Genomic DNA, 15,616 nt, shown 5'->3' with positions numbered 1-15,616 from the left:
CTCATAAGTTGTCTTCTGTGTGTTCACTTCCCTACTAACTTTAACTAAAAAGGAAAATCTCTACAGACATAAAATAACACCACAGTGAGTATTTCCTTTCCATGTGAAGGTTTAATTTACAAAGAATTTTGCAAAGTTGGCAAACCCATTACTGTATTTGGCAGCCATCATGAAATATATAAACTCTCCTCTAGAGAACATTCAGACTTTATCATAGCACAGAGCAAGTAAGTCATCAATAAACCACTTCTGGGGAAACAAGAATTTCAGCATGGCCGATTTTAGACAGATCACTTATTAGTAATTAGTTGAGTTAACAAAGCAGTACTATTTATGAAAGAAACTACGTAATTGTTGTTAAGAGATGTGCTTAGATGAACCAGTATTAACTGATTTTATCTGGCCAGGGTGGCTTATTTTATATTGTATTTTTTGGATTTTTAATGTTTATATTAATTTATTGTTGTAAGCCGCCCCGAGGCTTCGGCGAATGGGGCGGCATAAAAATGTTTTAATAAATAAATAAATAAATAAAACCATTGAACAAGAAGAATTAATAGTTAAAGTCAAGCTAACGTCGATGGCTAAACCTGCAATATTTGCAACACTGTGCAAATCACAATACAAATCAAGCGATCCTTTTATCACCAAGTAACGTATCTTCTCCACACACGGCAGAACAAATATTTTAACCTAAATTATTGTCTAATTCCAGGAGAAAGAAAAAGACATAAAGAACTGGAATCAAACAAAGAAGATGCAGCATAAACTAACACAGAAGTAGGCTGCATTACATACAGCCATTCACGCATTGGGCAAATTTGCACTTTGCACTAAACCATCCTATAAATACATTCCAGTGCATTAGCTGTTTGCTAAAAAAAACCCCAAGGTGCATCCAATAGAGAACATGCTTACCATGGCTTTTCCCCCTACCCTTATCGCTCACTCCTATAGCTATAGTTCAGAAAGACTAAAGAAAGACTAACAACTTTAGTCTAACAACTAAACAACTATAGTCTAACAACTAAACAACTATTGACCAACAACTTGGTCAATTTCTTGACTGTTCTTAGCTGCGAAAGAGAAGCAGCTAAGTGGAGTAGGGAATAGACAATGAAAATGGCAATGCAAGACTGAGAATACGCTAATTTGCTCACAATTGAGAGGGTCCAACTGCCAAGTTGTCAATTGAAGAGCACAAGGGGGAGAGCTACAAAGAAAAACACACTAGAAGAGGAGGACTGCAGGAAGTAGCCTCAGTTTCAAAGTTGTAACATACCTTACCCACCCACAATGAGTTGTCATATGAAGCAGATTATTCAGGCAAACCAGTAACAATAAAGAGATTGTTAATGATAAATGGTCTAAACTGGGTTGAAATTTAGCTTGTTAATAGGCGATATAATTCCACTGGAAGAATTATATACCCCAAATAGCACACTTTTGGAGGGTGAAATTATGAAGACTGTAGGCTTTGAGCTCTCCTTAGGCCCACTGCTATTCTTGTTTAGATATGTTAAAGATATGGTCCCAATTGATATGGAAATAGCTATGTGTATAAGGGTTTTGGACACAGTATCAGTGATAAAATTAACTACTACAATTACAGAGGGGGGTGATCAGAAATAATGCTTTATATAAAAACTGAGTCTCTTTATAGTATAATGATAGAGGATAATGATGATTCAATACAACTTTATTTAGAGGTTGTTGGGGCAATTTAACTAGTGTAAGTTTGATTATGTTTATAATTATTTTTGTTATTATCTGTATTTAATAATCAACATACTATTACATGTTTTCCTTTGTTTATCTACTTGGTATTTGCTCTGAAATAACAAAAGAAAAATAGCATAACATATTTGCATGGTAAGGCAGAAATGTAAGACTTACTAGCTTCTGCTTTAAAACTGCTTGGAAGATTTCATAAATCATATAAAAGGCACAAACACTGACTAATGAATCAGAGGTTTCTGGGGAGACGCCAATGCTGCCGTCTGGTCCAGAATTATTGGATGAATTTCAGTTATTGCGGCCCGATGATGTGGACAAGGTGCTTGGACGAGTACGTCCCACCACTTGCCTATTGGACCCTTGCCCGTCTTGGTTAATAAATAATTCCAAGCACGGGATTGGGACCTGGATCTTGGAAGTGGTTAACGCTTCTCTGAGGGAGGGTCGGGTGCCTGCCCCTTTAAAGGAGGCGGTAGTCCAACCGGTCCTGAAGAAAGCGTCACTGGATCCAGGGATGGCCACTAACTATAGACCTGTGGCCAACATCCCGTTTCTAGGCAAGGTGTTAGGGCAGGTGGTGGCGGGACAACTCCAAGCACTCTTGGATGAAACTGATTATCTGGACCCATTTCAGTCCGGCTTCAGACCCGGGTACGGTACTGAATCTGCCTTGGTCGCCCTGTACGATGACCTGTGCAGGGAGAAGGACAGGGGGAGTGCATCCCTGTTGGTTCTTCTGGACCTCTCGGCGGCTTTCGATACCATCGACCATGGTATCCTTCTGGATAGGCTAGCGGGATTGGGGGTCGGAGGCACTGCTTTGCAGTGGTTCCACTCCTATCTCAACGGCTGATTCCAGAAGGTAGTGCTGGGGGACTATGGCTCTGCGACATGGCAGCTATCCCATGGAGTACCACAGGGCTCCATTTTGTCCCCTTTGCTGTTTAACATCTATATGAAACCACTGGGAAAGGTCATCAGGAGGTGTGGGCTGCGGAATCATCAGTACGCTGATGATACCCAGCTCTACCTCTCATTTTCCACTAATCCAGGTGAGGCAGTGGCTGTGCTGAACCGGTGCTTGGCCGAGGTAATGGGCTGGATGAGAGCCAATAAACTGAAGCTCAATCCAGACAAGACGGAGGTCCTGTTGATTGGCGGATCGGGCTTTGGAGAGGGTGGATTTGACCTGGTCCTGAATGGGGTTGCACTCCCTCTTGGGGACAAGGTCCGCAGCTTAGGAGTACTCCTCGACCCGGAGCTTTCTTTGGAAGCTCAGGTGACAGCGGTGGCGAGGAGTGCCTTCCTTCAGCTTCGGCTGATTTATCAGCTGCGCCCCTACCTGGAGTACGACTGCCTGGCGACGGTGACACACGCGCTGGTGACTTCCCGCCTTGACTTCTGTAACGCACTTTACGTGGGGCTTCCCTTGAAGACGGTCCGGATACTTCAACTGGTTCAAAATAGAGCTGCCAGGTTGCTGACAGGGACGGGGCGTTATGTTCACATGACTCCAGTCCTCCGTCAGCTTCACTGGCTTCCCATTGAAGTCCGGGCCCAATTCAAGATGTTGGTTATGACCTATAAAGCCCTAAACAGCTTGGGTCCTGGTTACCTGAAGGAGCGCTTACATCCATATATGCCCAACCGCCCCTTGAGATCTGCGGGAGAGGCCCTTCTCCGGGAACCCTCCGTGAAAGAAATTAGGAGGGTAGGTACTCGGAGGAGGGCTTTCTCTGCGGTGGCGCCCAATCTATGGAATGCGCTCCCCAGAGAGGTCCACCTGGCACCGTCGTTATTTGTTTTTCGGCCAGGTGAAGACCTTTTTATTTAAACGTCATTTTAATTGATAACAATATTTCCGGTTGTTCAACCCTGGAAATTTATTTTTAATGCAAGATTCACATTCTTGCTCCTGCCCCAAAAGCAAAACAGCCCAAGTCATTGGGTATGAAAGAACCTCTGTTTTCTGTTTTTCTGCTTTCCTGTCATAGCAATTGTCCATGTGCCCTAATTCATACAGGAATGTAGACAAAAGTGCCACCGTGGTACACTTCTGTAAAAAAAAAGATGAGTCAATCTTCTTGCTCCTTGTTCCCACTGGTACTCAGTTTACTGCAGTCAACAGAAATATAAAGATCAATGATCTTCCAGGACTTTAACTTCTTCCAGTGATCCAGAAACTTTCTCCAATGCCAGCTTCAACACTCCCTGCATAAAATACATTTTATAAAATTCCTTTCAACTATACAACTGGAAAACAGCTCTCTGCAGTACAAAGTTGCAGTACAAAGTTATTACAAAGTTGACTCAAGAGTTACAATCACAGAACTGATGGCACACCCTTAAGTATGGTTGTCCAAATCTTTTTTATGGTTTCTATTGTTATTGAGATCAAATTGCACAAGAATTTACTCATATGAAGGTAGCAACATGATAACTGCAAAAATGGTGCTTATAAGAAACATTTTATTCTGGCTCAATCCATTCTTTATGATGCTAAGCCATCACAATATAATCTTATTTCAAGAAAACACTCTTTCCAGATAAAATTAAATAGTACTGTTTTGCAGAAGAATGAAAGGTGCAGAAGTAGTAAGGAACCTATTATCTTCTGTATTGATTTTTTTCTAATGTTAGTTGCTCTGGTAACCTGATTCCTATTGTATTGAGACACACTGAATAGCTCTGTTGATTCCTGGTTTTGCTCAGAAACAAAGAAGCGAAACAAAAGATGGCACTATGCCACTTACTTAGAATGCTTTGAATAACCAAGCTATATCTCACATCACATTTATAGCCATATTTAGATATATGAGATTTATATACGTAAGATTTAGCCATAACTCATCTTAACCATAGTCTGTTGAACCACCCTGAATCCATCCTACAGAGCAGAAACCATAGTTTATTTCACCTAATGTTGGTTGCCCCCCTCCCCATTTCCTCTGTGAATACGCCCGTTGTAATGCGAAATGCCATTCTGGGAGCAGATGCTGGCATGGCCTCACTAGCTTTTACCATTGGCCAGCTGCCAAAATGGGCTCAGAAGCACAAACATTCTCCTTCAGCTGTTCTCAGCATACCCAAATCAAAGTCCTAAAACCTTCTCATTCTGAGACATGAGAAACAGAGGCTTTCTGCCATTATTTAATTTTTTCTCCCAGCCTCCCGTAACAAAACAACTTGCTGCAAGAGAGTTACTATCCTATGAGCTTTTTCTGAAATTTACTAGCAGCTGAAAAGGTAACTGGTCATTAGCGAAGAGATGTGTGAACACTCTCAACTGTACCTGCTCCAACACCAAGGGAAGCTCTACCTATCTACTACTATTTTAGTGATAATGGACTTCCTTTTGCACTTTATGACTTTTCTTTCAGACTGAGTTAAATGAAAACTTGGTAACAGCCAGCAGAAATGGGGGTCCTGCTGTATGCAGTTTTGTCATTTATTTCTATCAGATCATTCAGTAAATCTAGACTGCTTAGCGTAACCTTTGGCTTACAAATTAAAACCCAGTACCTCAACTGGAAGCTATATAAAATGAGTCCTTCCTACAAGCTTGTAGGCAAATACCAGTCTATGTTACACACCTGAACACAACTTAAATCAGCAGTGAAATTTGATTCACGTCTCTCTAATTTCATTTATTTCACTTCTGTACTGTCCAACACCCAAAGCAGTAAGGGCAGTTTACAAAGATCAAAACTTTAAATATACAGAGAAAGAACAATTTTAAATAAATAACCACAAGAAAAATTCAAAAGCTGAATTTTCAGGTCTTTAAAACCCTTCCCTCACCATCTGCACCCAAGATATCCAACAGGGACATACTTTGATAAGTCAGAAAGAATTTTAGTGATTAGCATAAGAATAGGTAAAAGCAATAACTTTTATTAGAGTATAACAGGGGCAATGAGAATTATAGCTATATAGCAACAGCCTCCACAGTGGTTTCTCAAAACATAGGCAAAAATGTTTCTAATAGCCCATGCCTAAAGATCTAGGGTTCACTGAATAAGGTAGCTGACCTAGCTTCTTATCTGGCATTAGTGACTATGCTCCCATAATTTGGCATGGGAAGGACAGTGTTCAGGAAAACATCCTCTACCCCACATCTCACAGATTTGGTGGCAAATGCAATATGCCATTATCACAACAGCAAGAGGTCTGTCTTCTCACCATCCAAAGCATATAGAAATTTCCACTCCAATCTCCAACTTTACCCATTTAGAGGCAACCTGGTAAGAGCTGAAGTTCTCATCTGTGGCTATTCTTGGAGCACCATATAGAAAGTGAGCTATGACCAGCAAGGTCTGGAAAAGTACCAACACTTGCTTAACACCCAAGACTTTCACTTTGCCTTCATTTTTTTATCTGGCCTATAGCCAGGATTCAGAATTTAACTCAAAAGCATGGTTTCAGGGTTTGGTTTGTTTTGTGGGCCATAAATCACTTCAAGTTGGGCAGGCCAGATTCAGACAAACAGAGAAAGCACAGTTAAACTGAATAAGCTATACTTTATGTTATAACATGGCTTATGCCAGAAAAGCAAGTAGAGGACTTTTGACTTTGGAAAAAAGGGGACAGTTCCAGAGCAGGAATAGTAACCTGATGCCTTCCAGGTTTCTTGAACTACAGCTCCCAACAGCCCAAGCCACCATGAACAATCATCGGTGATCCCAGGAGTTCTAGTCCCAATCTTCTGGAGGATACCAGGCTGCATACCACATATGCCCTAAAAAGCAGGAGACTTTGCCTTACTTCTCCCAGAAAGGTGCTAGATGAAAACCCACCTTATGAGACAAGTTTGTATAACTAAATCTTTACCACCACCATCTCCAATATATGTGATGCTATAGGCTGATAAAGAGTAGCACTATTCACACCAAACAATCTGCAGTCAAGAATATTGTATGAATATTAATGGTAAATCGTATGTCAGCTATTGACAAAATTTTAAAACCACTTGGCAGACAGTAATTACATGCATACAATCCATACACACATCAGGAAGTTTGCCATTCCTCTTCTAACAGACAACTTTCTCTCTTAACATCTCCAGTATTCAAAGTGGATAAATTAGTTGTTTTCTTGTTGGAAAAGTTTTACTGAAGTAGTACTAGAATATAACCCAGGCACTCCAAGACATAATGGTTACAGTTGCACATCATGAACACCCACCTTCAGAGTAAGTTATACAGTGTGGGTTGATCACAAAGCAACTCACACTACCCATGACCAATTATTGGACCCACTACGGATTGTCTCCCACCTCCTTTCTCCTTGATATCCTTGCAAGTATCCACAGTAGCACCCAACTTGACTCTTCTCCCCTTACAAACCATGAGTCTTCCATCTCTGAAGTGACACTTCTTCTAAAATGCCACATTGGACCACATCGTTCACCTTTTTTTGCACCAAAATTTGCACAGATTTTTTCCCTGTTAAAAATGTGTACTTTCAAGTGACCAGAATGAAAGGTCTTGCTTTGTCAATGCCCTGAGAAGTGTATTCTGTCAAAATTCTGGAGGCACTATCCAAGAACATCAATCAAAGGCATAAATTTGAATTCTGTTTTTTGGACAGCTGTCAAATGGCAAGCTGTCAAGTAAAAGCAAAACCACAAACATGTTTGTTGGTGAAATAAGAGAGCTATCACTTCCTTTCCAGGAATACTCTGTGGTTTTTAAGGCTGAACTTGACTCTTCTCAGCGTTCTATACCATGTTCACCTTCTCCCAAAAATCTCAATGCTCAGAAAGGTAGAAAAGTGTGGGCCACCCATTTATGGAAGCAGGAACTGTCTTAATTTAGGCTTCCTTTTTAAATTGGGATATTTGATTGGCTGTCAGCAAGGAGAAAACCAAGCCAGTGACAGTCACTCCTAAAAGCTGCTTGGGCACTTGCTGGAGAGAATGTCACTGGCAGTGGCCCAGGCAAGGGACTTCTGCTACTCTTGCTGAGTACTTCGTTTTTCCCTGGATTCATAATTGAATCAGTCACCCAGATACAGATGACACAACAGGGCCACTGTGGGTCCAACAACCTCTGCTATAAGCCATGAGTCGTCGGGATGGTTTGTTGCCCACAAACAAGCCACTCTGCAGGAACTGGTCCAAGTTTGCATGACACAAGAACCAGTAATGGCTAGTTACCCATGACAGGGTATAATGCTGGGCAAATCCAGTCATATTCTATTTTTCTTTTCACAAGAATTTAACCCTAGGAGACCTGGTTAATACTGGTCAGTTTTTAGATCATAAAACTGAGTCCTCTTTCATATGCTTCCTCCTAACAACTTTTGTAAATTATTCTTTTGACATGTAGCTTTTAAGATGACTAAGTGTGACAGAAATAGATTTGTTCTTGCCTCAAAACAGATCCAATCATCACAGAAGTTGCATGACAGCAAAAGCTGCACATCTGTCAAACTACTAAACCCTCCCTCATTAAAACAAAATAAAGTAAAATATGTATAATGGAAGAACACATTTGAAAGCTTATGGAAACAACACACCTAAGAAGGGTTTCTCTCGAACATAATTCTAGCTATGGTTTTGTATGTCATGCAGCACAGTCATTATATAGCATCTTTCTTTACAGCTTTTGACAAACACAATTCTGACTAAACCAATATACCATAATTCAGCTGCAGGGGGTGGAAATTATCCTTAAAGTACCACAGCAACCTTTACCCAAAGGAAGGAGAAAGCTGATAGTTGTTTGGTTGCTGCATTGCTTGAAACAACTTAACAGTATAGGTAGAAACATGTGAGGAATCTGTTTTGTGCAGAAAATCTGATTCCCTGCTTTCAGCAGCCCAGTGCCCAGGTTCCTGGCAAGCATGCCCAGTCTTCATGGGGCACACGTGAGAAATCACACCCCATGCACTGCACAAGCAGCACCATTCTTCCACATCAGCTACTACTATCATCAGCATTGAGTGCGGAAGAAGGGCGGTGTGAGCCAGGCATCCCTTCCCAATGAAGGCAATCACTCCAATAGTTGCTAAGAGAGTCTTTATTCCATACAACTACAAGGTATTTACAACCTCTGAAAACACACTCAAGGTAGAAAGTTGACCTCTCGCTCTGACCTATGTCACCACAAACTTTGCTTATGAACCCTTCAGGGCCGGTCTCCGGAGGGAGATGCACTCTGGACATGCGCTCGCCACCACACCTCCAACATTTCTAATTGCCCCAGCCCGCTGGTGCGTCTGCACGACCGAGCTTCCCAAACTCCCAAAGAACCTTCCCCAGCCTGTTCTTTATTGGCTTCTTTCCCACAATCAGGAATGGGAGGAGGCTCCATGGTTCTCCTTGAAGTGCTTTGATCCTGCACTGTCTCAGACCCTCACTGGTCTCAACAACTCCAATATCCTAGTGAGAACTCCAAGCCACTGCTGGGACAATTATCAACTCCTCATCTTCTGAGCCTAGGCCATCATCCCAACCAGAGCGCTCAATCTCTCGTGCGAGACTGGGAATCTCATCCGAGCATGCGTGTCAGTGCACCTGCCCGCTGCACCCTTCTTTTGCATCCCACAGCCACTCCTGATGGAGAAGTTTGCAGGCTGTGCCACTGGGATTCTACAAGTGTTCACAGACTTCCTCCTGACTCGATTTACTTTGCAGGACTAGCCAAGAATTAAGAAGAATTCTGCAGATTCTGGACAGATTCCGAAAGGGTCTATTCCAAAGCTAAGTACAGGGCTAAAATGACAAGCCCCTACTATCATTTTCAGTTAAGAAGCTAGAAAGGATGGAACAGGTGCTCTAACAGTGATAGAACATTCACAAAACTGTGCACCATGCAGTGCAACAATCCGTCATTCTTTCCATTTTTCCAATAGACAAAGTCCTGATAGCAGATTTCAACTTAGCTGCATACCCAGCCAAAATATTTGAATCCCTGAAATAGTGGCAATGTTCTCCATATAAAACAAAGGCTGTACCTCAGAAGTAGAGAGCTTGCTCTGCATAAAGAAAGTCTCCACACAAGATTTGAAGGGGCTCATCTGAATCCTTGGAAAGCTGCTACCACTCAAGTAGACCAGCCTTATCTAATCAAGTGATCTCCATATGTATTGTACTACAACTCCCATCATCTCCAGTTGGAATGGCCAAAGGCTATGGTTTGGCATGACATACAGAAACAGTAATAAGCTACAATAAGGTCTGGACTTGTGTGCTCCATTCATCTGTCCTTCTCCCACAGAGCAAAGAGCAAAACTTTGGCTACTTTTACTTTATATTTTAGTTAACCCTGGATTGTCTTTCAGTCTAGAAAACAAATTATAGTTAATGTTAATATGGTTAGTTTCAAACAAACCAACTTCAAACTGCATTTCTAAACTAGTTGCTGAAAATAGCCAGAGTTCCTAATTCAGATGTCTGCATCTACTGGGCACCACAGCATCTGTTTAATAAGGAGGTTTGTCTATATCAGCTAATGGCTAGAGGTGTAATTCAGCTAATGCTTTGGTAATTCCCAGTGGTTGCCTCTTTTGAGAGGAGACTGTTATATGGATAAACCTTATACAGGAAAAATGTTTAATATTTTCTAATGTAAAACTTTAGAAAACATCCTCTGAAATTTTCCTGACAGTTACAAATGATTGAGAGAAATGGATTGCCTGTGTTATTTTGACTTTTCAAAGATATGGTACAACACTGAAATGATAAGCACTCACCTGCTATAATGCAATGATAGAGGTCAATGCTTTCAACATTTGAACTGGTGCTATACAGATGCCACTTGCAAATGAATATTTATTATAAAATATCTGGTCAACTTTTGAAGGTTTTTTTTGTAATTCTTAGAAAACCATATTTTCACAAACATTTCAGAAGCATGCATTGATATAGCTACATTGCTTTGTTTTCTTATTTCTTTCACTTAATTTTGCAATAAAAATTTAACTTAAAAATATAAGGCAGCTTCCATATCCCTGCACTCCTCATATATATGGAAGCTTTGCCATTTCCAAGGTACTTGAAAAGTCAATGAAAGCTTGGGGAAAAGAAAAATGATGCTTTTAAATGGGTCTCTGGAATCAGGGAGGTATTAGAATAATTTCCTCTGCGCTCAGAAGAAGGGCAGGGACTCTTTTTAATTTTGCACTTCTCATGAAGCCTATTACATAATTTAACTCCAAAACCAAGTCTTCATAATGTCTTCCAAACTGTGTATCACCAACATAACTATTTTAAAAAAAACCCTTAACCACCTTAAACATCTGAGTGAGGTGGCATAACTTAGCATCCAGAAACAGCAGGGAGTTGTGCTAGATGGCCTTCTAGCCCCTTCCAACACTACTACTCTAGGATTCTATGATCTGCCTTAGAATCCCTGGAAATTGAAAGGAGCACACACCATTTATGTTCATATAGAGCCAAAAAAGTTTTAAAAACCAAAGGTCTAGAAGCAGATTTAAATAGTATCTGTTTGACCTAATGAGCACTGGCCAAGCCTGTGGAGGCTTCAGTTGTCCCATATTTAATTGAACAAGCACTCTAAAAATGCTCTGCAAATACTCCCGATTTGTATTGTTGAAGTTAATTAATGATAGTGAGCCAGCCTCTCCACCATTATTAGGTTCCTTGTTGAGAGACCAAGGAACTCCAATGCTCCACAATAAGTCAGTAGAGCAAACACTGTATTGAGCTACATAACAGACTGAGTAAACAAGAGAACTCTATAACAGTATGAAAGTATCTTCCTAATAGTTTCATTAGTGCAAACCTAAACAAGTAGAAACAAATGTGTTTTTTTACAGAACATGTGAAAATCATGACTGATGCAAGATTATTTTCATACGGGGATAACTGAAAGAACAAGTGTCTAACCTGTACTTTTCCAGAATTCTGAAAAGATCATGATAAATCATTTCCAGAATTAAAACTACATTTTCCTGGTAAGCACTACTTCACTTGTTCTGCTTTGCTGGGCATCTTCATCCATCTTACCCTAGAATGGATAGGATAACCTTCCTCCCACTTGCCTCTCTAGCAAAAACAGTGCAGTCAAGTACCTTGTCACCTATCCATACAAAGATCATAATGCACAAAGCAACTGTTCACCCATCCTATGCAAAGTATCTCACGCTTTCTACAAGACTATACACTCTTATCAACCTTCTCCCCAACAACTCTCATCCTAGACAGTATCAGCAGCCACACCTATATGCCCTTCTCCAGATTGCCTATGTAATACTTTAACCATATATGCCCAGCCGCCCCGAGATCAGTGGGAGAGGCCCTCCTCTGGGAGCCCTCAGTGAAGGAAATTAGGAGGGTGGTTACTCGGAGGAGGGCTTTCTCAGTGGTGGTGCCTAAGTTATGGAATGCGCTCCCCAGAGAGGTCCGCCTGGCACCATCGTTATTTGTTTTTCGGCGCCAGGCGAAGACCTTTTTATTTAAGCAGCATTTAAAATGTTAATATCATTGAATTTTATTTGGCCAGGGCGGCTTATTTTATTCCAATGTATATATTTTAATTGTTATTGTTTTAATTTATTGTGTATTTTATTATGTTGTGAGCCGCCCCGAGGCTACGGCAAGGGGCGGCATAGAAATGTTTTAATAAATAATAAATAAATAAATAAATCAGTCAGCTTCATTCTTCACTGAACTAAGTGATCAGCTTGATCTTTCTGGATATCACACAATCCTTAGGAAGAGTGGTTGTAAGCTTCTTGTGTTTTTTCTTCCCTTGCATGAACAAGGGTTGGGCCACTTATGTAAGTTTTCCAGTGCCTTTAAGTTTCCTGTTTCCTTGAAAATGGAATCCATCATATCCTACAATTCAACTGTCTTCTCACTGATTCAGTGTTTAGAAGCATTAAAACTTGCTCCCAAAGTCCACCAGCCTTACTCTTATTATAGGAATGCGACACTAATTACCTATGTTAATCCTCCAAACCCTGGCACAGCAAATCACAGGATACTCCATGGTAAAGATGCAGTCCACACAATGCAAAAGCAGTGCTACATTGCTACCATGACGGGAGAAAGAAGAAAGTGGATGATGAAGCACAGTTTCCCTATGAACAGAAAACCACAAACTTCCCCGCTGACTTTTTCTCTAACATATTTTGCATTACTCAAACAATGGTTCAAGGGGGGGGGGGCAATTAGATGAGACCTGTAACAAACACCCGTATCTTTAACCTTGGCAGCCCTCACTTATCACCCAGAAAACGAAATGCTGAGCCGTCAAGTGGATACGTTAGTACTTGGCCTTCTCTTCCGAAAAACCTGCTGCCCAGCACTTCCCGGAAACTTCCTCGTCCCCACTCCAGGTGAGCCCTCGCCTCCGCGCCTTCCCCGAGCCGGTCCACCCAGCGCTCCCTCCTCGCTCCCGCCGCCCACCTGAGAACGCGTCCAGCATCTCCGCCCGCGCTCCCCGCAGCAGGTGCGCCTCCTTCCCGCCGCCCCTACAGCGCAACTCCCTCACACAGGCCAGACCAGCAGCCCCGCCGCGGACACGTCCAGCCGCCCCAGTTTTTCCCCAGGCGAGCTGCTGCCGCCCCCTCGACTCACCCGGACGGAGCTGGAGGCTGCCGTCGGCGCGGCTACACCAGAGCGCCCATTCTCCTTGCTGCAGGATGTAGTGGTCCTTGGCTTGGAAGAGCTCCATGCTCGGCGAGGGGGACGGAGGACGCAAAGGTGAGCAGAGGAGGAAGCGTAGGCGGACGCAGGGAGGGATGAAATGCAAGGGAGGAGGGCGACCGCGCCTCGATCAGCCACCTGCCCCCCCGCCCCGCTTTCCACGCCGGCGGCAACAAGCGCCCAGCCCTTCCAGCGGCGGCGCGGGGAAGAAAGGCGGGAGCGCGCACAAAACCGGCGCGCGACATCCGCCGCCTCTGCCCGCCTTCTCCGGCTACGGTCGCTGTTGTTGGCGCTCCTCGAGCCGGACGGGTTCCGGCGCGCGCGACCCACCGGGCACGTGACGTCAGGCTGCTCGCTCACTCCGCTTGCGTTCTTTAAAGAGACAGCGCTACCCCGACTGGCGGCCAGTCTCATGTTTACAAGCGGAACAGAACGAGCTGGAAGAAAAAGACGTGCATACCTGTGGAAAGAAACGAGGGGAACGCGCCTATGTGCATTCCGTATGCATGCGTGAGGAAGCCTCGGTTCGTCAGAAAGGCTAACCTCATCCTGCACGGAAACCCTGCAGTACACACCTGCTCCCTCTCCTCTCCGCCTTTGCTCTGCCGGCACTGTGTTTTTGAGACGCTGTTCTTCTTAGAGCAGGGGAGACCTGGCCTAATCTGACACTCAAAGCTGCACTCAGCTTTAAATCTCACTCTCTGCCTAGACTACCTCACAGGGTTGTTGTGAAAATAGCATGAATGGGTGGGTGAGAAAACCATATATAGAAACACAGAAAGCGAATCAGAAGGGGTCTGTCTCCTGGGCCATCTAGTCTGACCCCAGCTCCAGCTGACTCTGCTCATGTTATCCCCAACATGTTGTTGTCCAAATTTTCCTCGTTGATGGGGCCTCCACCACCTCTCTTGGAAGCCCATTCCATATTCTAGGAGTTCTAACCAATGCTCCCTTGAATTCCTTGCAGGAAAGTAGGAAGTAAAACAATATTCACTGCTGGATTTAAATCCTAGTCCTGGATTGCTTAGCACATTCCCAGTCCCCAATTTGCACCAAGCAACAGATATTCCCAGTCACTGTGTCTCTAAATATGGCAGATTTCATTTGGCTATCGTAATAATAGCTAATAAGCCTGTCCCCCATTAATATCCTCTTAAAGCGGAAGCAAGGCAGCCATCTGTCAGGGGTGCAGTAGATTCATCATATATTACTGATCACTTCCAATTTTTTAATCTTAGCCAGCTCCTTGGAGCAGGGTAGGTCTGTCTTTTTCCTTTTTCTTCACCTAAGTAAATAATAACTACATCCCACCAAACTAGGTCATCTTCCAGGCACAGAACTGAATCCTTGATTAATACTATAGTACAAGAGATGCTGCTAACTGCAAGGAAATACCAAATTACAAGACAAGAGAATATTGGATATGGAAGATCCAACAACTAGAGGGTGAACAAATAAGGAGACAAGTCAACCGAACAAAAATAAAGGTCAAGTCTACTGAAATTATTTGTTCCTTCAGTATGCGAAGGATGAAAAATGAAGCACAAATCAGGTTATGTATCTGTTGAAAGTTTAGCAAAAAAAAAAAAAAAGAGAAAGGTGTACAAATGCATCATTAAAACAGCCATTTATATGGATGAAGTTACAACAGTAGCCAAAAGTTCAACCCTTCAACCAAGTGCAGGGCTCAGAATTTAGAAAAGAAGAGTAAGATTTAGCACTTCTTTTTCATCCTTATCTCAAACCTTCCTTAAAAATGTGTGTTAGTGATAACAGTTGCACGCTCAACAGCAAGCTTCAGACTGAGATATGCAACTCCATGGTATCAACATGTAGGCCATAAAAATTCCCATCAATGCACTGGTGGTTATTTTAGAAATGTGCAGGAGAGGGCATTTTATTTTAACCAACTTCATGACTGAAACTGGGCATAGAGTCACAGTCAGGTCTCAAATAATAATCAAATAATCGTTGTGTTGTCAAGAAATTTTCTAATTACCAGTATTTGCAGTACAAACACAAGCTTCTTTTAAAAAAACTCAGTCTCCTTCCTTGTTTAGATCTGTCCTTTTTATTTTTTAAACCATTCTCAATATGATAGAAAGGAATTTGCTTTGAAAAGAAATTCAGAAAGTGAAAACAAAACTTTCATGGGTTGAGTTTGAGGTTCTTGTGCTTATCTTACTTATGCAGTAACCAAGGAATGTGCACAGATATGTCCTTTTGCTTTCCAGTCATCTCTGATAGTCTCCTCAGCTTCCT

At 42.3% G+C, this 15,616-nt stretch overlaps 1 protein-coding gene across 4 annotated transcripts in view; it reads right to left on the bottom strand.

Annotated features, from left to right (window-relative positions):
- INPP5F (inositol polyphosphate-5-phosphatase F) overlaps window positions 1–13,593 on the bottom strand; it is a 53,677-nt gene extending 40,084 nt beyond the window's left edge. For 3 of the 4 annotated variants that reach the window (XM_044440048.1, XM_044440058.1, XM_044440083.1), the window contains exon 1: window positions 13,286–13,592. In XM_044440048.1, the coding sequence (XP_044295983.1) occupies window positions 13,286–13,382 (97 nt within the window). In that variant the 5' untranslated portion in view covers window positions 13,383–13,592. Of the gene's footprint in view, window positions 1–13,285 lie in introns of all 4 variants that reach the window. The other variant, XM_044440074.1, reaches the window with a different exon arrangement.
- Between the last annotated feature and the right edge of the window lie 2,023 nt (window positions 13,594–15,616).

This window comes from Varanus komodoensis, unplaced genomic scaffold (genome assembly GCF_004798865.1).
Source record: "Varanus komodoensis strain SLA01 unplaced genomic scaffold, ASM479886v1 scaffold1, whole genome shotgun sequence".
NCBI classification, from domain to species: domain Eukaryota; kingdom Metazoa; phylum Chordata; class Lepidosauria; order Squamata; family Varanidae; genus Varanus; species Varanus komodoensis.
This window is presented reverse-complemented; position numbering and strand designations above follow the sequence as displayed.